The 24743-nt window shown below is 31.6% G+C and overlaps 3 protein-coding genes across 3 annotated transcripts; 1 reads left to right on the forward strand and 2 right to left on the reverse strand.

The window, feature by feature from the left end:
• The first annotated feature begins 5531 nt into the window (after window positions 1-5531).
• LOC109813594 (Lojap-related protein) lies at window positions 5532-11557 on the forward strand. The gene is made up of 5 exons (XM_020377806.3): window positions 5532-5819; window positions 7087-7213; window positions 9217-9355; window positions 9464-9552; window positions 10998-11557. Exons 1-5 carry the CDS (start codon window positions 5583-5585, stop codon window positions 11120-11122), a joined length of 717 nt encoding a protein of 238 aa, XP_020233395.1. The 5' UTR covers window positions 5532-5582; the 3' UTR covers window positions 11123-11557.
• Window positions 11558-12803: 1246 nt separating this feature from the next.
• On the reverse strand, window positions 12804-15427 carry LOC109787912 (uncharacterized). The gene is made up of 3 exons (XM_020346509.3): window positions 13992-15427; window positions 13453-13852; window positions 12804-13341 (listed from the first exon to the last, which is right to left on the reverse strand). Exons 1-3 carry the CDS (start codon window positions 15410-15412, stop codon window positions 12934-12936), a joined length of 2229 nt encoding a protein of 742 aa, XP_020202098.3. The 5' UTR covers window positions 15413-15427; the 3' UTR covers window positions 12804-12933.
• A 69-nt stretch (window positions 15428-15496) lies between these two features.
• On the reverse strand, window positions 15497-24532 carry LOC109813605 (receptor like protein 21). The gene is made up of 2 exons (XM_083064804.1): window positions 22433-24532; window positions 15497-15742 (listed from the first exon to the last, which is right to left on the reverse strand). Exons 1-2 carry the CDS (start codon window positions 24530-24532, stop codon window positions 15497-15499), a joined length of 2346 nt encoding a protein of 781 aa, XP_082920930.1.
• Between the last annotated feature and the right edge of the window lie 211 nt (window positions 24533-24743).

Raw genomic sequence — 24743 nt, forward strand, 5'->3', positions numbered from 1 at the left:
ATAGCTTAATCAATGGCCACTTATGACAAGTATGATTTGGCCTTCACCATATTGTTTCAATTGAAAAACCTAGAGGAGACAATTTAAAACAACTTCTCATTCAGGAGGCAACTTACTCACTAAAGAGTTTTTAACTTTGGTCTTTTTAAACATCACAACTTATATTCACACAATGTGATATTATAATTTTCGAAAACAATTTTTCTCTCCTTTAATTTTTATGCAACTTTAACTTTGAAATGTGCAACACATGTCTATACAACTTACAACATATAACTTTACTTCATACAACTTCAAATAATAGACAACTTACTTCATCAAATTTAAAAATATACAACCTTCAACTTAATTTATTTCAAACAAGATTTAACTTCCAACTTAATCAGCTTAAAACATCATCATATATTATCATAGATCAATATACAATGAACTAGAATCAATTATCATATTATATAATCAACATAAACAACCAACTCAATTAACATGTTTCCAACATTAAGCAACTTATTCAATAATTTCTCACTAACCATAGTCATGCTCGACGTCATTCACCCTGCACCAATGCTAGTGAGGCAAAAAGCCTCTAGCTCACTCACACCCGACGCCAATCCTCCTGTGTTTGACGTCATCCAGGCATAGAGCCTCTGCCTTACCCATGTTCGGTGCTACTAAACTTGTGTCTGATGTCGTTAAGACAAAGAGTCATTTACTTGTTCACGTTTGGCACCACTCATCTTGTGTTTGATGTCACCAAGCCAAAGAACTTCTAATACAATTATGCTTGATGCCTCTTCTCCCATGCTCAACATGACCAAGTTAGATAACCCTTAACCAACTCGCGCCTGACGCTACATATCATGCAGCTAGCGTGACCAAGGCAATTTTTAGACCTAGTAGGATTGCAATTTTGGCTCAAGCCTGAAATCTTCTAACTTCAAACCAACATGCAACTTGTAATATAACACATACTTGCATCATACAACTCTTAAATCGAAGAAAATGTAACACGCAACCACAATACACTTACAAGATCATCAATTCCCTCATTCTTCACCAAGAACAAAGAACACCCAGATTTTTATTCTTCAATTCCAACTCAAATGCTTATCAAAACACAAATCAACATGATAAAATAAAAAAATCACAACTTAAGAAATTAAACAACAAGCTTCCCTTACCTTAATTGCTATAGAATCAAGGAAATGGAGGAAGAAAAGAGCAACCCAAAACCCTTTGTACAACGACTTTTCTCTAAGATTTCTAACTCCTTAGTTTGAATCTCAATTTCTACCATATCAACTATCAATTAGGGGGAAAAAATAGATCTTCCAGTGGAATCAAATTGAAGATCAGATTCCATTGACTTCAAAGCATCTTTCTCTAACTTCTCTATGAGATTCTAGAGTAATGAACTTATGAAGTTCATTTATTAGAATTCACTTTATATATCTCAACCCTCCTTGAGTCAACTCTCACACACTTAAACTATATCTCTTATAACTTAAGCTTAGAGTTATCTCAACTCTAACTTTCACACCACAAAGGCTAAAACAATACAACAATATAAAATATCATTCTTAATTACATCATAATTAAGAAAAAAACATGATGTTACAACCTTCACCAATGTTCTTTGCCTCGGAAGTTCACCAAACGACAATATGATTTGTCACAAAAGTCCACGAAACTTCTTGCACAAGACACTCAACATTGCCAAAAAAAAAAAAAAAACCACTACACTGCACCAAAAATAGCAATACCATCACACTCCACAAAAAATAGCAACACCACCTCGCTCCACTAAAAACAATAAAGCATGCACCAGGAACCATAACAACATCACATATTTACTTGCACAAGAACCGTAAAACCACCGTAATAAAAGAAAGATCGAAATTAGGTTTTTCCTCTCTTGTTTCACGAGCACGTCAACAAACATAGAAATAAACCTTATCAAACAAATTAAGTGATATATCACTGTTCACCAAATCAAGCAAATTACCATCATGGATTTAATAAACCTATGTCACTAACATAAATGACGTTATATACAAATTAACGGTAAGAACTTAAAGAGATAAAAAAAAAGGTAAGTATATGACTAAAAGTTTTTATTTTAAAATATAAGAACTAAAAGATAAAATCAGTAGAATTATAAGAGTTAAAAAGATATAACTATAAAATAATTTTCAAGTCACGAACACAAAATTTAAGATCTCTGTTAGATTATCATAAAAGAGACGTTGTTACACACAAATTAATGATAGATACTTAAAGAGATTAAAAAAAAAGTTAAGTATAATAAAAACTAAAGTTACCTTTTTAATTTCAAAATTATAAGGACTGTTGTATATGTCATTATAAAAGAGACGGTGTTACACACAAATTAATTGATACTTAAAAGGATTAAAAAAAATTAAGTATAAAGAATAAAAATACCCTTTTTAAAATTATAAGGACTAAAAGATAAAATAAGTAAAATTTTAGAAAAAAATATTTTAATAAGATTGTATAGTTAAATTTGAAATGCACGCCTAGGATGCCAAAAATATCGGAATATTCTACGTTTGAAGAATAGTTAATTACAAGCATGCGTGTATTAAAGTTTCAAGCTAGATTGAATTACTATTTGATATTTATTTTGTAAATACTTACATGTATTATACATTCAATGTCACCAAGAAAATAAATTCCAAAAACATTGGTATTCTTTAACATAGAGAAGAATGCATTGTAATATTTTGTATCTATTAAAAAATTGAGTATAATTTACTCTAAACTTAATTATATTAGTAATATTATAATTACTTAATATACAAACATTTAAGTAAAGTAAAATTTATCGATAAGATCTGATATGATTTTGAGAGGTTTTTTTTAAATATTTTTTATAAAAGATTAATATAATATTTTAAAATTAATAATTAAAGATTAATTTATACTTGTAAGTATCTTTTGCTAACAAATCTAGAATTCCTTTATATATTCTGGAAGGGATGGTAAGTTCGTTCATCACCAAACTCACCACATCTATTCAATTCCTTTTTTTTTTCTTTCTTTCATAACATTTGAATTAATCTTTGTTTTAACTTTTTTTCTTCTTCTTCTTCTTGTAGTTGTGCTGCTTTATGTTGCTGTTGGGTCCTGGATTGTTGCTTCTGATTGAATCACAACATAGATTTGTGCTATTGTCCTCAGCACATTTTTTTCTCCTTCATTTGTATTGTATTCTTTGTAGTGATAGAATAATAATCATAAGGATCTTCATCCTCTTGTGACAGCATGTATTTATCCATTAATTTGACGGAAGCTGTTTTCTTTTTTAATTTGTACTTTGAATTTTTCGTCATGTATTAGTTATTCATAATCATATTATTAATTATTAACATTATTACATAATTTTTATGTAGAAAACATTCGAATGCTTAATATATTACTCATGTCAATACCTTTTGTTATCTAAACTCTAAACTTTAAACAACTTTATCATATATATAGAGTGACGGATCTAGAAATTTTAGATAGTGTGGACAATACTTATTTATATATTTGTAGTATTATTATTTTTTACAAGTTTTTATATCTAGGATTACAATTAAAGATGAAAATAAATTAAGTCAGACTAGATTTTATTATAATTTAATAAGTTTGGACCTAACTTTTTTAAAAAATATATATTCTAAGTATGACTTATTTATCTATCAGGCATTTTTTAAATGTTTCTGTACAATCCTAAAGTCCTATTTTATAATAATTTAATATTATTAAAAATATAAAATAAATATGTTAAATTTTATAAAAATCAAGTTTAATTTATTTATGATATAAACATGTTTTTAATATCTAATATATATTTTTAGATGATAATTTATTTTAAAATATATTTTATAATAACAATTCTAAATGAAACATAAATCTTTCAATTTTTTTATTTTGATTTTTTTAATCAACATATACAATTTTACTATTTTGATTTTTTTAATCAACTTACACGATAAATAGAAAACACAAAAAGTAAATATGCATATTACAAATTTTATTTTATTAAAAAATTTTATTTTTAATATATCATATTATATATGTGAGTATTAATATATATATATATATATATATACATATATTATAATTAATTTTTTTTAAAATTGATTCATTATTAAAGAGTATTCATTATCACATAAAAGAATTAATCTCCTTTAAAAGTTTGGCAGACATTAAATAAATAAATAAATATTTTCTTCGAATCTATATTTTATACATATAATAATTTAAACATATATATTTATTTTATTAAAATATAATTTTTATTTTTTAAAATATATTATTTTTTAAAATAAAAAATTATGTATGTATCAAATAGTAGTGAGGGCAAGTACCCCCACTCTCCAACAAGGGGATCCGTCCCAGTATATATATATATATATATATATATATATATATATATATATATATATATATATATATATATATATATATATATATATATATATATATATATATATATATATATATATATATATATATATGAGAGCATATCAAATGAGAGGAAATTTATTATGAGAGGTGAGAGGGTTAAAATATAACCCTTAGATTAATCAAGTGAGAAAAAATTTGGGATTTAATCAAGTGAGAGAAAATTAATTTAAGGATTATATTTTAACCCTCTCATCTCTCATAATAATATATATATTAAATATATATATTTAATGCCTTAAAAATTAAAAATATATATTCAAAACTTTCTTAAATATTAAGTAAAAGGATTAATTGATAAAAAAAGATTTTGTTAGAGAATTTAGAATTATCCAAATTATATGATAAATTCTGTTGCTGCAAAGTTAATAACAACCACCAAACAAAGCTGACGAAATTCTGAATCCAAAACATGCGGGTCGATCGAGTTTAAGCAAGCGTTATAGACATAAGAGAGAAACATTTTAATTTAGTCCTCCATTTTTTTATTTTTAAAAAATATTATAAAATATTTTTTCGTGCCTCTTTATAGTTTCTTTTTTAATCTCTTTAAATGTGAATTTCCTTTTTCCTTTCTCCAAATATTATGATATTTTTTTTATTAATTCCTTATCCCTAAGAAAAATATGATTTATTTTTTCATTTAATCTTCCATTTTAAAAATTGTAATATTTATAAATATCAAAAGATAAAACAAATAAAAAAGGAGTAAATGGATGGATCATTTGGAAACCAAAAAAGTTACGTAAAAAACTTATTCGAAAAAAATTAGGCTAATATAGAAGATGTTCTGCTATTAAATTTTAATTAAATAATTTTAATCTTTTGCATATTATAATTATATAAATTTTTACTTATTTAAGTCGGATATATTACCAATTTTAATATTAATAAATATATATCATAAATTCATAAATTGGTGATTGGTACAATAGAATTGGGACACGAAACAAATGAACAGAAAAGTAACATATTAAAATCCTTTTTTTAAAAGATAAAATCATAAAAAAAAAGGTAGGAACGAAAATGAAATTACAATAATATGGCGACCCGATTTCGCATTTCATTTCCCTATCTATTTTGTTTCGTAAATATCTCTTTTGCCGCTACAAATGCTACCATCATCCACTGTCCTATCCCTCGCCGGCGCCGGCGTGCCGGCGACGTTTTCCGGCAAACTGGGTCACCGCGAATCCAAGTTTGCCGCCAGACCCAGAAAGGTTCTCAAATGTTCGTGCATAAAGGGGTTTCCTTTACATCAACACACCATCTATGGTTTGAGTTCGAAGAAGAGAAACTCACTTTCCAGCTTCGCATTCGGTAAAAAAGCAGAGGATAGCTTTTTCTCGGTAATTTCCTTTTTTTTTTTATAAAAAAAATATTATGTTGGTTAATTTAATTTAGCTGTCAAATAGCATGTTTAAAATTGTACCAAAAAAAATATAGAACGTTTAAAGTTTAAAGTTCGGTTGCAGTTTGGATAACGTTGCAACTCTTTATTTATTTATTTATTTATTATCATATATGAAATCTTCTGGGTTGAGTTTAAAATCTGCATTCCAAGGGAGGAAAAAACTTGTGCTTCTTATACCAGAATTGGAGTGTTACCTCTCTAACATTTGCTAATTACCAACATTGAATGTAAGCCTTTATTACGAGGATTATCGATGTGAAACTTGAATTTTGATTGTAGAACATCAAAAGTACCTAAGGAACTGGAGCTAAGTTTTGTCATGTAAGAAAAGTGAGGTGTTGAACATTTGAAATCTTACTTTTATGAAATATTAACTTAAGGAGCCCTTCTTTTTCTCATATAGTTTTCTTCTTTGGTAAATTTTGATTTTTTTATATTCATATTTTAACTAGTGTGTGTAGATACATAATGACAGGTTTAAGGTTTTTTGCTTTGGTACATATCTACAGATAATGATAAGGTTTATAACTTATTATGGAACTAATTATAAAAGAGTGTAACAGGATGTAAAATACTTACAACAACAACAAATGCCTCATCTCATTATATAAAATACTTACTTTGAAGTTTTAAATCATACAAATATAGTTCCCCTATTTCACCCCATCTTTGGTGAGAACAACAACAACTTTTTGAGGGAATGACAGAGAGAGAGAGAGAGAATTGATCCCCATGTTCTTTATCTTGCTGTCAACAAGTGAACCTTGTCATGGTCCCCATGGTTCTTTTCAAATGCCTTCATCTCCTGTCATCCAAAGATTCCAAACATTGTGTTAAGGGGCTTATCTAGGAACTTTGTTCTTTTGTTGTTATTCTGTTTTTCTTGGGTGTTTTGACTCTTAAAGACTATTATTCATCATTATATTTTCTGTTAATGTACCTTATGAACACACCTGGATGTTAACTGCTAGAATTGACTCAATTGAGAGGATCTGGTGTCTTTTATAGAACTGCTTTTGCCCAATTTATTTATTTGTGTGCCGAATGAATTTATAACCATGATGGTTCATGCTTGCATCAAATTTCAGCTGGCTGCTCCCTTTCTATGTAAACTTAGATACTTCTGTAAATTTTGTCATTTGAATTGTGATTGATGATCATTATTAAGCATACATAAGTAACATAAATTGTATACTTTGCAGGATGTAAATGAAGACACTGATGAAATGTATGACGACTTAATTAATAATTATGGAAAAGTGGTATTTAGTAGAAAAGACAAAAAGCCTGCTAGTGCAGAGATTGATGATGATGCTGAAAGCCTGTCATGTAAGCTAAAATGCAGTTTTGTCAAAAAATTTGCTTTCACCTTAATGCTTATGTACAATCTGCCTTTCTCAACATTTTGGATTATATCAGGTTTCTTCTTTAAGAAGAATCATATGTCATATCTACACAAAAATCTTCTAAAGGAATTTAGGAATAAACAGCTTTCTTAAGAATTATTTTGAACAGAACACGATGGTGTCATTTGATTCATGTACCCTACACTACCTAGTGTGAAAAGGTTTTGGTGGTTGTTGTAAAAAGACTCACTGCTTGAAGCTGTCTTCTGCTGCTTCTAGTTAATGCTACTATCTTATAAACCTCTGATCTTTGTCGGTGCTGAATGTCTCCTGAAGCAGGATACAGGGTGGTTTTCTAAGAACAAACACTAGTACAGTTTTTTCAAACAACAGTTTATAAGGTTACAGATATGCATCTACTGTTCAATTCTATAGTTTATAACTAGTCATATTACTCGAATTGGAAAAAATATATAAGGTTTAGCCTTAGGAGGTAACGGGAAGTGTATACTCATGAATAGCTTGACCTGCCTGCAATTTTGGGTGGGGGATTGGAGTCTCATTTATATAAACAATCTATGCTATAGCTTTGTAACTAGACTCATAGCTTGTTTGATATTTTTAATTTGTATTCCATACCTGTATGTTGATAAAAGATTTTTATTAATATGGTTTTTTAACTATGCAATTGTTATCATGCGTGTTTCTAAACAAATCATGCTACTTAACATGCCTCCGTCTGAGTTTGGATGGCCTTTATAAGAATATTTGATTATTCATTCAGAGGAAATAGAAAAAAAATGTAAATTATGCATACTTCACATGGAGGTTCCTTTACCTGAGTACTGAACTTAGCTCAATTGATGGCAAACCTTAAAGATAGTGTGTAATAGATGAAATTTTTTGGTGAAATTATTGTCAATTTTCAATTGGGTCAGTATCTCTTTTAAGCAAAACTAGCATGTTTCCCTTTAAAAGTTGAGCATCACAAAACATTAAGAGAAAATATCCAATTGTCATAGCAAAATACTTCAAGCAAAATAACAAGAACAATGAGCTTACTGTATCCCAACAACATATTATTTTGTTAATCACATGTGGTTCAACAGCTGCATACTATCTGATTATCACATAGACAAACCTATTCAAAATTGTGAAGTTAAATAGTCTTAAATATGTGGCAATTCAAAATCAAGTCTTGCTGGTATACTTGAGAATTCTTTAGGATCTACTGTTGTTACTGCATGCCTCCTTTACATGTAAACTCTCATATTCTGGATGTTTCTTCTGAACAACAATTAAAATAATTGGATCCTACTTTGAATCAGAGGTGCGAATCTGGAATTCCTTTTCTAAACTGTAGGATAGGATTTTGAAGCTTGGAATTTGCAATAGAAAAATGCTATTATGTTCAGTCCATTAGACCTTTTCAGAATCAAGCACCGTAACTGGTTGTTACTTTCTTTTTTGAATTGTATTTTCATTTGAGAAATTTATTTTGAATGAGTCTATAAAATTAGGAGAAAATATATAAAACATTTGAATGATATGATATAAAATCTATCAAGGACGGAACTTTTAAAATAAGCTGTTCCCTTAGTTGTTAGAATATATACAATGAAATTTTACTATGACAATTTAAATTTTATCATGTATTTGTGTCAATCTCCTTTGCCTGTGCTTCTCAGTAGAAAATCCTCTCTGCTGAAGACCTTTGTTAATATCTTCTCTGTTGGGGTGCTTTCTCGTTGGTTTATACTTTTCTGTTTATTACCCTGTACCATGGAATCCTTCTTCTGAAAGAGCATGTTATTTTCCTCTGAATACAAACATACCATCTAGGTTGGCCCTTGTTGTCATACTTGAGTGTTCCAACAGTTAGAAAAACTAGTTCAGTAACTTTTTGTTTACTTATGAATCTATTTTAGAGAGAAATATACTGCTGTGTCTCAAGTATTATCTAATTGTTAACGGTTATGTTTGTAGTTGCTGTGGAATTAGCCACGGTTGCAAGTGAGGTTAAGGCAGGAGATATAAAGGTCTTGTTTGTGAAGCCACTTGTTTACTGGACTCGATTTTTTATCATAGCTACTGCATTTTCTCGTCCCCAGATTGATGCTATCGGGTATAAGGCTTTGTCTTTGATCTTTTTATTTAGCTGGCGATTCTTGAGGGTTAGTCTTTGCTTTGCTGAAAGCAGCATATATTCATTTATGTTCATGTTGCATTTTAGGTCCAGAATTAGAGATCGAGCTGAGAAGAAATATGGAAAAATTCCAACTGGAGACACAAAACCCAACTCGTGGACCCTGTTGGACTTTGGTAAGTGATTTTGCACCATAATAGCATGACCTACTAATAGAAATTCTTTTATCACTTAAGGATAAAGTTTTAGGCGCCATCACATTCAAACCTCCCTTCAAACAGGTGTGCAACCTAAGTTGACCTTGATGGTAGGGGTGTTCAAATTGCTAAACTAAACTAAACTAAAAGAAAACTAAACTAAACTATAATAAATAGTTCACTAAACTAAATTGAACTAAAATAAATATTGACTAAACTAAACTAAACTATTATCTAGATTAGTGCACTATAGTTCTAGGAGTTTGAATTAAACTATAATATCAATCAAATTAAATTATTATTAATTATAAATTAAACTATTATTAATTACAAACTAAATTAAACTACATTAAAAAAATAAATTTAAAATCAATATTTTTAAATTGAACTACCAAATCATTGATATTAATTATAAATTAAATTTTAAATAATTTATAGATGCTTTTATAGATGTATTGCTGCTTTTATAGATGTCCAGTAAAACAATTTAAACACAAATCTAAAAATAATAGGCCACTACTGTAGGGAAAGAATAACTACAGAATTAAAATATTCTTACGTTTCCGCAAGTCCGAACACCTTACGTTTTCGCGAGTCTGAACAACAAACGTGATAGTCTCCGTGAATGTGATGCAGTGCTTGTATTTGATTTTAGTGAATTGAACTATTAATTTTAATAGTTTAGCTTTATAAACTACACTAAAAGTAATAGTTTGGTTTAAACTATTAAAAAATAATTTAGTTTATTTTAGTTTAGTTTAGTTTAGTTATTTAAAAAGTTTAGTTTTAAATAGTTTTGTGAACACCCCTACTTGATGGATACTTGTCCTTATTTTACTATAGAACATTACTAAGTTCTCAGTTGCTGCTTTCAACATAGTTTCTTTTATCATGAAAAGAAAATTTTATTATTAAGGGGGGCTTTTATTTTCTTGAAGGATAAAATATCCTGAAACGTAACGAAGAATATAACATGCAGAAAGCAGGAGTATATCAGTACAGTAAAACCCTTTAATTCTCTGCATTTTACCAAAGAAATCCCTTGAAGTTGGTCTTTGCACTTCTACAAGATGTATTAAAGATACACCTTCAAAGACATAACCTGTAAAATTACTCACTGTACTCCAAAAGATGCATAATCAGCAGCCTAAACACATCATACCTCAAAAAGATTCTGCCCTGAAAAAAAACATTTTAAGCAATCAACAAAAATTTGTTTCCAATTCCAAAAGCCAGTATGATATATTAACATTTGTTAATGCACAAGTCAAGAGTTGTCCAATGGGTGTCGTTCAGTCAATTAATGGAAACAGTGGCCTCATTAGTTCTGCATTAGGCTCTAATATTCAGAATGTAAGGTTTGGTAACCATGTTTAGTACTGTCTGATCCTGGTTAGCCTTGTGATTGTTTTTCTTAATCACAGGTGATGTAGTTGTCCACATCTTCCTTCCTTCACAGAGAGCTTTCTACAATTTGGAAGAGTTTTATGGTAATGCAACACCAGTAGAGCTTCCTTTTGAAAATCAACCACCACCATTTCGCAGTTGACAGCACCTTTGGTTTGTCGGTAAATGAAAAAACTCGAGATGATGTAGACAGTTGATGAACAGCTTTGAAGGCCATTAATCACTGCCAGCTATGGTTTGTTTGCATGACTATGATGTAAACATTCCAATGTGCTTATCAGCACTTGTCTTTGAGCTTTCATTCAGCTGGGATGGGAGTGGAGAATCATTCAATGGGGGAGCAAAAAGGGTACAACATCATTGCATTCAGTAGTTCTTTTCTGGATGAATTTGTACATTAGGGTGGTAATTCCTCTCAAAAAACTGTAACAAATGGGAATAGAGATAATTTTTTATTGTCATAAATTTGGTTTCAACTAGTTTAATATCAGGTAGTGTTTGTGAAATCTTGTATATTTTTTTCTTCTACATTTACAACAAAAGAGAAAAGGGGACACAAGAAAACTTTTGATTCAAAGGAACTTTTTACAGTTTTTTTTTCTTTTTCTATTTGGTTTGGACTAAAAAATCAAAACTAACAAGAATGAAGAAGCTGAAGATGAACCATGTTTTGCCAGCCAATCTGGACAAAAATTTGCCTCCCCATAGATGTGCATTAATCCAAGGTAAAGACTTGAAACTCTTAACCATGTTAATCATGGAAACTGGATGCTTAGAATTATCACTATGCTGCAATAACTGAAGAGCTACCAAAGAATCCGATTCACGTATCAATTTTGTAATGCCTTTATTCCAATAGTCATTAGGGTTGGCAAACAAGCTGAAAGGTTTATATATGTGACGAATTATGTTAAATTTGAAATTTGATTTATATATATAACATTGGTCTGTAAGTTTTTATTTTGTTAGCACTTCACTTCAAGTCTCATACGTTATTATTTGTATGTATTTTGTTTCATTTTGTTGTGGGTTATTCTTGCTTTTTATTTTATTTTGTTGTGAGTTATTCTTGTTCTCTATTTTTTTTGTGTTTAATTGTGTTTTTGATTCCTCTAGTATTACAATTGTGTAATTTTAGTCTTTAAGGTTCTAATTAATAAGTTTAGTCCCTTAAATAGCAAATAATTTAACTTGTTTTGGAATGTTTCTTAAGTAAGATTTGAGAGTTTTTTTTTTTTTTTTAAATGTTATCTTGCCTTTCTTTTTTGTATGCTCAAGCTGATATAGCCTCAATGAATTTGGATCCTCTCCTGCAATATTCTCTCTCCAGCCTCTCTCCTGCAACATTAATAACCATTGAATATATCTAATAGCTCAAATTTAATCTTATAATTAATGTAACTTCTTAAATGATTTTTATAAGATTAAATTTGAGCCATTAGATATATCCAATGGTTATTAATGTTGCAGGAGAAAGGCTGGAGAGAAAATATTACAGGAGAGGATCCAAATTCCAATTTCATACCCTTGTGATTTTTAACCGATCTTTGATGGGGATTTTAAGCCTTACAATTCAACAAAAAAAAAATATAACGACATGAAATGTTTATTAATTTATTGAGTATTTGAACATATATAATATTTTTAATGTAAAATTGTATTATATATATACTAGAGGAGTTGAGATCAAGGTTGTCAAACTCGAGAGTCTACACAAACTCGTGGAGCTCTGGTAGACTCGACTCGTAGACTCGTAAGAGTCTACCTAATATTAAAATATATTAAAAAACATGAACACACAATATGATATTACTATTTCAACATTTTAAGTCTGAAATAAGTCAAATAACAACAATAAAATGTCATAATACAAATCTTAACCATACATAAACAACCAAAAGTCGAAAACACATAAGTCCACAAATCAAAAACATAAAACAAGATCTAAATTAATCAATCAAAGTCCAATCCTCCAACAAATGCATGTGCATCATCATCATCTTCATTTTCTTCAAGCTCATCATCCTCTTCATTTGATGATAAGGGTTCTTCAATATTCACATCATCAAAGACCAAATCCTCAAGGTCATTTAAAGTTGGATTGGTTGAATCTCCAACTAGTTCAACATTTCCACCTTCATCCACATTTTCATTTTCATCCCCAAGTGGTGGTTGGACATTCTCTCCATTAAAAATAGCATCTCCTTCCTCAGTTATCCACTCATCATCAGAATGAAGTTCATCAAAAGGAATAACAAGATTTCTTTTCACTTGTTTACTCTTTAGCTTCAAGTTATACATCACATAAACCAAATCATTCATCTTCCTTTGATGCAAGCGATTTCTTCTCTTTGTATGAACCTAGAAAATAGAACACAAAAACCAAAATTTCAAGATTACCTATAAGGCTAAAACTCTAATTTCTAAACATTAAAAATTAACAACTAAAAACAAAGACATTAATTCAATTACCATTTCAAATGAACTCCAGTTACGCTCACATCCAGAAGAGCTACAAGTTAAGCTTAGTACACGGATTGCAAACTTCTTTAACTCTGGACATCCATCCCCATAGAAGTCCCACCATTCTGCAGGAAGCATAATCTTCCTACTAGCCACTGCAGTATCAAGACCAAACAACCCTCTAGCATAATGAAATTCAGCAAGTTGCGTACCAATCTTGCTCCTCTCATTCAAGTCACTCACCAACCTTGTCATACAATTGTATAACCCTTGTTTAACCTCAACATCATCATCTCTAAAATTAGGGTCATAATGGAAATGGGGATTGAGGTAATATGCAGCTGCATGTAAGGGTCTATGGAGTTGTTTATCCCACCTTTCATCAATAATATTCCATACAGGTTCATAACTATAAATATGAGATAAATGCAAGTTAGGAATATTGCCATTATCATATACTAGAAACATGAGTACATAACTATACTAATTTACTAAATAAGATCATTAAATTTCAATAGAAATATAGTTTAGAATTAAGAAAAGTTTACCTTTTCTTAACATTGCCGAAGTTGATTTTTATCTTTTCCTTGGCACAATCCATCCCATCATATATAAAACCCATGGCAGGTTTTTCATCAGAATCCACCAAGCGAAGGACAGTCATAAGAGGAACAACGGCTTTGAGACATATGATTATGTTCTTCCATAGACGACTATCTAAAGCCATGCCTTCCACCTTTCTTCCCTCCGGTGTAGAGGAAAACTTACTTGATTTCCACTCATTTGAACTAAACATACACATCAATGATGCTTTATTATCATTGAGACAAGATAGAGTTAAATAAGCAGTAGCAAATCTAGTTATATCGGGCCTAACCAAGTCCCTCCCCTTAGTGAACTTCTTCAACATGCTAATGAGCATTGTTCTAGAGTATATGTAGGTGGTAATCTTTCTTCCTTTCTTGATAGTCACTTCATGAACCTTTAGCTTCTTCTCAAAATCCTCAAAAATCAAATCAATACAGTGAGCAGCACATGGAGTCCAATACAAATTCTTCCGTGTCTGCATTAACATTTCACCTGCTGCCTTGTAATTTGCAGCATTGTCTATGACAACTTGGACCACATTCTCTTCTCTTACATAATTGACAACATCATCCAACATTTTAAAAACTTTATCAGCTGTTTTAGAGATGTCAGATGTGTCTAATGAATATAGGAAGACTGTCCCCTTAGGACTATTGATCAAAAAGTTACAAATTGATCGCCTCTTCTTATCTGTCCATCCATCAGACATGATTGAACAACCAGTCCTCCTCCATTCCTTCTTAAACTCTTCAAGCATTGAATCAGTTTCAATCACAGCTTGTTTCAAAAGCTTCTCCCTCACATCATGATAAGAAGGGGGTTTATAACCAATTCCATATCTCCCTATCATCTCACACATCTTTATAAACTCTACATTTTTAATGGAATTGAAGGGAATGACACTTGTGTAAAAATACCTTGCAACTTGTTGATCAACTTGGTCCTTATAGTCTTTTTTCATCATTTGGTTTAATGTTATTTGAACTCCAGCACCACCAACTCCTTTTCCTTTTGTCAAAGCCCTCATCTCCATCTCATTCTCTATGTCATCTTCCTCATCAATATCAACCAATCTCTTTTTCCTCATTGATGTCTCTTTAGCCTCCGCAACAATTTTCATCATTAGAATTTTAACTTCTTCCGGTACCATTGCACATGGTTCAGAATCTTCTCTAGTACCAGCAAGGTGACGCTTAAATATGAAAATCCCCCCACTGACAGTTTTTGTGCAATAGTTGCACTTCACCTTTTTTCCATTGCCTAGAACATCTGTCCCATGCTTCCAACCCATGTCAGTCCTATTTCCAGGGGCATTTTTCCTTCCTCTGGAAGAAGAAACTACATTGCTTGAAGACTTTGAGCCACCACCGGTTTCAGACATCTTGCAATTATAGGAGTAACCGAGTAAGAGACTAAGTATATGTAAATTGTGAATAACACCAACAAACCAAAAAATCAAAAAATGTTAGAGTGAGAACTGAGAAGTAACACTCACGACGCTGGAAGAGTGGAAGCTGCAATGACGGAAAGCGATTTTGGCGGCGGCAGAGATGCGGCGGAGATGCGGCGGAGGGAGACTCGCGTCCGTCCCAGCAAGATGCGGCGCCGTTCGTAGCGGCGGAGAGGCGCCCTCGTAGTGGCGGAGACGCGCGTTTCGTAGAGGGGCGATTAGAGTTCGTAGCTGCGGCGGAGATGGCTGTTTAGGGTTTAGCTACGGAGGGAGACTCAAAAACGTGCAAATGGTGGAGCAGCTAGCACGCAGGGCAAAAACATTTTCTCACTTACTGACCTAGGCAAAACGGCGTCGTTTTTGGGCCATTTAGGGGTCAAAAAAAAAACGTCACCAGACTCGTGGACTCGGGCTCAGACTCGCGATTCTGACCGAGTCTACCCGAGTCTACCCGAGTCTACCCAAAAACGATTCTACAAGCGAGTTAACCCGTTTTGCTCCCCTAGACTCGTAAACTCGTCCGATTCTACGAGTTGACTCGCGAGTTTGACAACCATGGTTGAGATACTTTGTGTCTTTAATAGTTATGTACACAAATATTAAAAGTTTGCAAATAGTTATTTATAGAGAATATAATTTTTTTTACATCCGAGGGATATAATGGTTTATTAAAAAGTGGAGACCAAAAGTAGTTATATATATATATATATATATATATATATATATATATATATATCGTAATATCCTCTTTATAATTGATATAGATTATTTGCAAATCATCATTAGAATAAAATTTTATTAATTAATTTTTTAATTTTAAAATTAAACTTTCAATATTCAATAAAATATACTTTTTTTAATTCGATGAAATAACTAATTTCATATAAATTTTAAGTTTCTTTTAAAAAAAAATACTAAATAACTTTTAGCTTAAAAGGAACTTCTAAGTTAAACAAATGAAATTTAACAAACAATTTATACTTATTTTAAGTTCTTATTTTTAACACAAACTTAAAAGTTAATTTTAAGTAGAAAAAAAACTAGACCAAACATGCTTTGATTATGCTTTTAGAATTGAGCCAATGTGTTTATGTTACAACTCTAAAATGTAGATAGATTGTTGTGAATAAATGATTTTTCATCAGCAATATTAATATTTTAGTTTCATTACATGTGTTTGTAACGATTTCATAGACCACTACACTTAATATAATTCAATTACTATATAGTGGTAAACAACATTCAACTATCTTAGGATTCTCATGCAGTAGTTACCTAATTATTTATGTAATCTACACATGTATAGGACAGTAAACAAAAGCAATTGCAATCATAAATCTCTTTATGGGGTTATAATACCCTGTACACATATATAATCTACATCAACTATATAATCATACACAAAATGACCTTATTCAACGATCAAGCGACTATACAATAATTTTGCTATATTAGCATAACAAATACAAAATGGGTTGCTATTGGTGTGACCATCTACCATCATCTAAGCCATTCAGCTAATCTTGTTCTACTCTTATACAAAGTATGATCATTATAGTTCCAACTATAAGAAAAAGAAAAAGTAAGATTATGAAAAGAATCAACATTATATTCACAACAACTTACAACAATACAACATAGACATCTTAATCAATATTATATACAACTCAACATAACAACTTTCAACTTATTAACAACATCATCATCATACCAACATTACAACAAAACTTACAATACAAATAACAATATCATTATAACAACTTTAAACAACTGAATGTGTCGTTATACATATTAACTACGAAGATCTCCAACAAAAGAGATGAGTAACCTAAATAGTTAGACCTTATCAAATCAAAGTGTTTGACCTATCACAACTAGGTTAAGTATAAACAAGGTTAGGCCTCTTAAAGTGCCAGTATATAACTTAAAATTGATTTCTTAGGTTTCACCATTTAAATTAAGAAGTCTAGTATTCCTTTCAGGGTAGAACAATTTGAGTATGAGCTTACCATGACATTAACTTGCATCAATAAGCCTCCTATGAAATTAGTTCATTGACTATTCTCTAAATATTATGCCTTTTCAATACTCAGTTAGAGACTAATCCCTCGACTTTATACCTTATATTGTTCCACATAAATTCTAGAGGGAACAACTTAAAACAACATAACTCTCCTCTAGTCTTTATGTATCTCAACTAAAACATGTTTCTTCACCACATGCCTAACGACTTAACAACTTATTCAACTATAACATCATACAAATTTATAACTTAATCATCCATCAACTTACATCTTAACAATATAAACATCATTATGCAATATATCAACTTCATGGATAATGAGTTATCATCATTCTACATTCATCATATAATTTATTCATCATTCTTCAACCATTAATCAACTTAAAACATCACGTTTTATCAAGCAACTCATGCCCGACACCATCCCAGTGCGTCCAACGCTATTGAGATAGGGGTTTCATGTCTCATCCATGACCAATGCCAATCCACTCGTGTCCAATATGGATGAGGCAAAGAACCTTTAAACCTCTCATGTCTGGCGTGATAAAACTCCACATCTAGCCTTAATCAAGCAAAGAGTCTTTGTTTGAGTCACGTCCGACGTCACTTCATTGACATTTAGTGCTAACTTAAGCAAAGACGATTCTTGTTAAGTCAAACGAAGCAATTCCCAGTAAGTTTTTGAATGAGACAAACATAATACATGTTACTGCTAACAAGTGTGTTAGTGTTTTAGAAAAATATAAGTACATGCAAGTTGAAGAATAGAGCATGTCAAGTATTAGATGAAGATAAGTCAAGGCAAAGCAAAGCTTCAAGGATCAAACGAAGCAAAAGCCAAATAATAGACGAGACAAATGACTGAGGAAATTGAGTGTTAACAAATGATAGACGGAATACAACATGTGCGCCAGACGATGAATCAAATATCAGACGAAGGTGTGTCAAGGACAACCTAGAGCGCAACAAGAGAACTTAGATGAAAGTTGGTCAAAGATCAGAAGAAAGTCAACTACACATCAAACAAAAGACAACACAGACTGAAAGATATTCCAGACGAAAACAAAGTCTATCCATCTATAATGTTGACCAGACCAAAAGAGATTCAAAGCATTAATGTCAAATGCTCAGACGATAATCAAGACTTGAGATGCACATGGACTAACAGACACAAACAAAGACTGCCACACAAGCATTTAAAGAATCAAGTCTCAAAGGACAAATCAGGCATTGTCTACTATCATATAAAAGCTCTCAACATGATCACGTGATTAAAGGAAGAGAAGAAGAAGAAGAAAATCACGAAAAATCATGCATGTGTCAGAAAAAGTACATTACTTTTTCAGATAAGGACAATGCTCTATAGCTATGCGACCAGAAAAAGGACAAAAAGGGTCCTAGGTCTTAGCTAAAGTCAGACACAGTAGCTAACAAACGTAGAAGACTTCACACAATGTCTACAAACAGGAAGTAACATGTAATGCAAAATCTTAAGCATTAAATGAGAATATCGAACTAGTCATGAACGACTATATTCTGCTTCAATGGACATTTGTAACAGACAAATTTTACAAGACTATATGTCACTACTTCAAACATTGAAAGGTTGGCTTTTGCGAAGATAAGCAAAGAGTGATATCAAGCCCATGAAGCAATGAAACCAGAGAAAGAGCTTTAAGAGTCGAATGTACCATAATGTATTTATCTCTGTAGACTAAGGGGTTCTAAGTATAACTTAGGAACATGAACCTTAGTGAGTGTAGAAATATATTTGTATCCTCTATGTGAGAGTAAACCACACACTCAATCCTTGTAAAACTAAGGTTGCATACCTTAGTGAGTGTACAAACATATGCATCCTCTCTGTGAAAGTAAACCAAACACTCAAACCAAACCATATATTCATCATTTGTAAAGCCTGAAAAGGCTAGGGAAAGAATACTTGTAAAGCCTGGAGAGGCTTATCAAAGAATACTCACTACAAGCTAGAAGTGGCTGATTAAAGAATACTTGCGCTAATGGTGAAGTTAGCGGGCCAGGAGTTGGTCGACAATACTCACTAAGAGTCAGAAATGGTTGAACAAAGAATACTAGCGCTAATGGTGAAGTTAGCGGGCTAGGAGTTGGTCGACAATACTTAATAAGAGCCAGAAGTGGCTGAACAAAGAATACTAGCGTCGACGAGTGAAGTTGACGAACCAAGAGTGGTTGAGAATACTCAAGACCAGGAGTGGTTGTGACCTGGGTGGTCTAGAATACCCACTGCTAGCCTGAAAAGGCTGATTAAAGAATACTAGAGCTAATGAGTGAAGTTGGCCGACCAGGAGTGGTCGTGACCTGGGTGCTCTAGAATACTCACTACAAGCCTGAAGAGGTTGATTAAAGAATACTAGCGCTGATGAGTGAAGTTGGCGGGCCAGAAGTGGTCGATAATACTATATGTACTTCATTGAATATCTAGTGGAACCCTTCTATTGAAGGATACTAGACATAGCTCAGTCTGTGCGAACCAGTATAAAACACCTTGCATTTCCCATCTACTTAATAGACACAAATTTTGTTTAGCTAATTTATTATACTAAAAGCTTCATCTACTGCTTATTTCTTAATGAAACTATCTTCAGAGGAAAACCACACATGTTTAATTTATTATCTTAGAACGGTTTTCGTTTAAGAAACATTTTTTCTGTGCAGACGATAAACTCCAGGACGCAAAAGTCTTTTGTTGAAACTGACCCTGCACAGTTCTAGTTTAGCATTCAAAATTATATTTCATTAGACGAAGAAGAAATCCCTTGCGAAAACGTTTTTAAAATTCCTTTGTTCATACACACACATATTCAACCCCCCTTCTATGTGTTTTTCCACTAACCTCAATTCTTTCTCCTAACTTTCGATGCCATTTAAACTCATGCCTGATGTGACCAAGTCATAGGCAATTCTCTCTTCTCATACCTAGTACCACCAATCTTGCGCTCAACATCATCAAAGTTGAGAACCCCTAAATTGAGCCACGCCCGACGTGATTGTGAGTTCTACACTTGGTAGAAACTCATTTTGCCCCAAATCCACCTAAAACTCATAAAATACCAACATGCAACTCAATACACAACATATAAACCTATTTCCATCATCAGAGGAAACATGCATCCGTTCTAAATCATGAATCATCAAATTCTACTCAAATATGTCCAAGGAACCCAAAGCCCAATCAACTCATCATATCCTTTTCATTTAGTCAAAACAACCAATAATTAGATGAATTCCAATAGCAACAACCAACACAATCCAACAATGATTAAACACATAACTTCCCTTACCTCTAGAAGCTCAAAAATCAAAGGAAGAGGAAGAAACTCAAAGTATCTAAGGTTGTCGTATGACTTCCACCAAACTCAAATTCTCAACTCCAAAATTTTTGCACCCTCAAGTTCGTCACCTTGATTCAACTTTAGGAAACAGTGAAGAAGGGTTTTCATTGAAAAAGAGGAGGAAGAAAGATTTGGGTTCCATAGAACTACGCTTTAACTTCTCTTTAAATTTTCTTAAAATATTAACTTATGAAATTCACGTCTTAAGAAAGCCTTATATATTTTTTCTTAAGTTGAACCAATATAACTTAATGTAAGACTATTTTAGAAACAACTTAACTCTCAAGGTCCCTTGTCCACTAAAATTCTAAATGACACACTAACAACTAATAACAATCAATCATACAATTAATCATATAATTAACCAAATAAGTAAAAAAATAACAATATTATAGTGTCAGTGTGGAATTTTTTTGGGTAGGATAAGTCATTAAATTGGCCAAATACCAATGGTTGATTCACCCGTGCAGGTTCGAGCCTCGTCAATCCTGATGGATACAAATCCAATAAAAAAGACATTCATTCATTTTTTTTTGTGAAAGAGAATCAAAAAAATAAACAAAATCTTATTCCTAATAGGAATATCTTCTACTTTTTTTCTTTTTTCATGTAAGGTAAAGGTTTCGACAAAAAAAGAAAAGGAAATTTTGGATTGCATCAAAAAGAAAGTTTTTTTTAATTTTATTTAGTATGGATAATAAATCTTCCTATGTTATACTATTTAATTCTCGACAATGAGTTGATTTGATAGCTCATAAATATTTAAATTGAGACAAATTTTGTCTATTGATTAAGTTCTTAGTGTATTTTAAAAGTTTCCTAATAATTAAGAAATTGAGGTTTTATGATACTTTATTCCAAATGTTTAAAAAATAGTATGTCATTCAATCAATCTAATTATTAGTTCAAAGTTTAATGATTCAATTGTAATCTAATTTATATTAATAAAATATTAATAATAATTAATAATATATAAAATAATATTAAATAAATGTAATATTATAATTTTACAAAATCAAAAATTAAAAGTAAACAACATTAATAAATTATTAACATTTAATGTACATAGTTCTGATTAAAAAAAATTAATGTATACATAAAAATCTAAACTAAATGATAAAATATTTAATTCATCATAATATGTACGACAAACATAACCATATAGTTCATATTCCTTGTAACATTTGACTATGCTATCAACATCTGCATGCGTTTCATCACTTATATCATTTATATATTCATTTCAAAGTTTGAGTCCATGATTTTGGTTAGATTCGAGACTTTTCTTCATATTTTGGATACTAAATATATTATTTTATATTTTTTTATATGTTATCATATTAGTCAGCATGTAAGTGAAATTGAGTGATAATTTATAATCTAAGAGAGTAGTCAAACTATGTCATAACATACTTTTTTTTATAACTTTATTTTTATAATCCCCTATATAACTTTCAACAGTAGTTACCACTGCACTTACATATGCTACACACAAAATTTATTTTTGTAGGGCACTTTAAAGTATGAATTGAAGTAGCGAAAAGCTATGACACTCACAAATGCAACACAAAATGGTGGTGGAAAACTATAAACAAAGGTGTCTCTGAATTCATTTTTCCCAAGAGGTGATGTACCAATCCCTGGTGCTGGTTGTTTTACAACGGATGAGCAACTTCGATTTAGTGGAGGTCCACAAAGAAGAGTGTTACCTTCATAACTACTTGCTTCAAACGTTGCAAATTGGTTTACCCTCTCTAGGGTCCTTCCAGAGAAGTCATTATGAGCCACAGAGAAAACAGACAAGTGGTACAAATCTGTCAATTGTGAGGGAATGTGACCACTCAATCTATTGCATGAAAGATCCAAGCTCTCAATTTGCTTTAGGCTGGAAAATGTTTCTGGCATTGGTCCTGTGAGATGATTGTTGGACAAGTTTAGTGTGTGTATGCTATTCAAGTATCCCATTTGTGAAGGAATCTGGCCTGTCAACTTATTGCTTGAGAGATCCAAACCAGACATCAAATCCAAGATATTTCCTTTGTATGTTTCATACCTACTTTTTGACATGAAGACCACGTCTTGTTCATCGTATTCTGCAAAGTCTTGTATATTTTCACCTTCAATAAGAGTATTTGTGTCTGACCAAAAGACATATTCAGTGGATCTTGTAACCCATGGTACAACAAATTTTCCTAATACCTTAGCAGCCAATGAATCAAGTCTTCCGAATGATATATTATTCAAGCAAGGTGGTATGCTTCTAGAAAAGTTATTTTGAGATAGATCCATAATACTAATGTTCTTTAGTTGACATACATCAATTGGAATAAGACCATCTAGTTTGTTTTTCTTTAAAAGAAGAATCCTTAGATTCAACAATGAACTTATCCACCAAGGAATTTGGCCTGAAAATTTGTTATCCACCAAATTCATAGTCAACAAGAAAGAAGAATTGGTCAGAAAGGTAGGTATGGGTCCACTGAACTTGTTGTTCTGCAAATACAAGTACCTCAAGTCTGGCATGTTGACACACTTAGGCAATGTTCCATTTAAACTGTTTTGAGAAATGTCCACATATGCTAGATTAGTTAACTTGCAAAATCCCATTGGAATTGGACCCTCCAATAAATTTTGGGACAAGATGAGGAAAGTCAAATATTGAAAACTTCCAATCCAACTAGGTATTTCTCCATGGAGTTGGTTGTTGCTTAAATCCAACATTCTTAACTCAGTGTTGTTCATGATTCCATCTGGTATGCTTCCCTTGAAGTTATTGTTGGCTTGATGTAGTGATAACAATTTGGTGAAATTTGATCCAAAAGGCAAGAAGGGGCCATGCAGGTTGTTGTTAGACAACCTCAAAAACCTCAAGTCATTGCTACCTTTACCAAACTCCTGTGGTATGTGTCCAAACAAATTGTTGTGTGACAAGTCTAAATTATTCAATTGTCTCATGTCACCCAATGAAGCTGGAAAACTACCATGCAATGAACTAGAGGACATATTCAAGGTTACCAAGTTTGGAAATAGTGAACCAATGTTTGGTGGAATCTCTCCAATAGGGTTACAAGAGACATCCAAGATATGCATATTTGAGAATTTTGTGGTGGCATTAAGCTCAATAGGACCAATTAAGTGGTTATTGCTAAGATTAAGGAAATCCAACTTGGTGTTATTTTCCAATAGCCAGTTTGGAAACCTTCCTTTCATGCTATTGGGGCCAATATCTAACATTCTTAACTCATGTTGATTATAAAGGAATGTGGGAATCATGTGGCTTGGTTCATTGAGTGTGCAATTTATCACTCGAAGAATCTTCAATTGAAAGGATGGAACAAATGGGGGATTCTCAGTATCAATCTTGAAATCCTGTTGGTTATAGCTTCCAATATCAAGAACTTGAAGGTCAGAATGGTTAGCAAGCAAGCTGAATGAAAGTGTGCCCTTAAAATGGTTATCATTGAGAGAGACATAGGCGAGCGACTTGAGATTATATATGAGAGAAAAGGGGAAGGTTCCTTCAAAATTGTTCTGTGAAACATCAAATACACGAAATGAAGAAAAATTGGCGAGACACGATGGAAGATGTCCCACAAAATGGTTTGTCCCGAGATTCAAGGCTTGGGGACTCTTTAGCTTGCATAACCCTCTTGTCATATGTTACATTTCTTTATTAACATAGTTTCAATTCAAAAACAAATTTCCCACAGAAAAAATGAATGAAAAAAGTTTTATAAGTTAAAATTAGTTTATATAACCAAAGAGTTGAACATAAGAAATAAAATTTTCGAGAAAGGAGTGATAAAATTCTATGACAGTTTTGCTAGGGTTTATGCTAATCCTTCCAAAGAATAGGAAGATCTTCTTC

This window comes from Cajanus cajan, chromosome 10 (assembly GCF_000230855.2).
Source record: "Cajanus cajan strain Asha chromosome 10, NIPB_CcT2T_4, whole genome shotgun sequence".
NCBI lineage: Eukaryota > Viridiplantae > Streptophyta > Magnoliopsida > Fabales > Fabaceae > Cajanus > Cajanus cajan.

Coding starts and splice junctions, on each gene's coding strand:
- LOC109813605 (XM_083064804.1), bottom strand. CDS start 24,532: ATGACAAGAGGGTTATGCAAGCTAAAGAGTCCCCAAGCCTTGAATCTC. Junction 15,743..22,432: donor CACCATTTTGTGTTGCATTT/GTGAGTGTCATA, acceptor CTCCCTCCGTAG/CTAAACCCTAAACAGCCATC.
- LOC109787912 (XM_020346509.3), bottom strand. CDS start 15,412: ATGTCTGAAACCGGTGGTGGCTCAAAGTCTTCAAGCAATGTAGTTTCT. Junction 13,853..13,991: donor TTCGGCAATGTTAAGAAAAG/GTAAACTTTTCT, acceptor TCATATTTATAG/TTATGAACCTGTATGGAATA. Junction 13,342..13,452: donor ACTGGAGTTCATTTGAAATG/GTAATTGAATTA, acceptor TCTATTTTCTAG/GTTCATACAAAGAGAAGAAA.
- LOC109813594 (XM_020377806.3), top strand. CDS start 5,583: ATGCTACCATCATCCACTGTCCTATCCCTCGCCGGCGCCGGCGTGCCG. Junction 7,214..9,216: donor TGATGCTGAAAGCCTGTCAT/GTAAGCTAAAAT, acceptor TTATGTTTGTAG/TTGCTGTGGAATTAGCCACG. Junction 9,356..9,463: donor CCCCAGATTGATGCTATCGG/GTATAAGGCTTT, acceptor GTTGCATTTTAG/GTCCAGAATTAGAGATCGAG.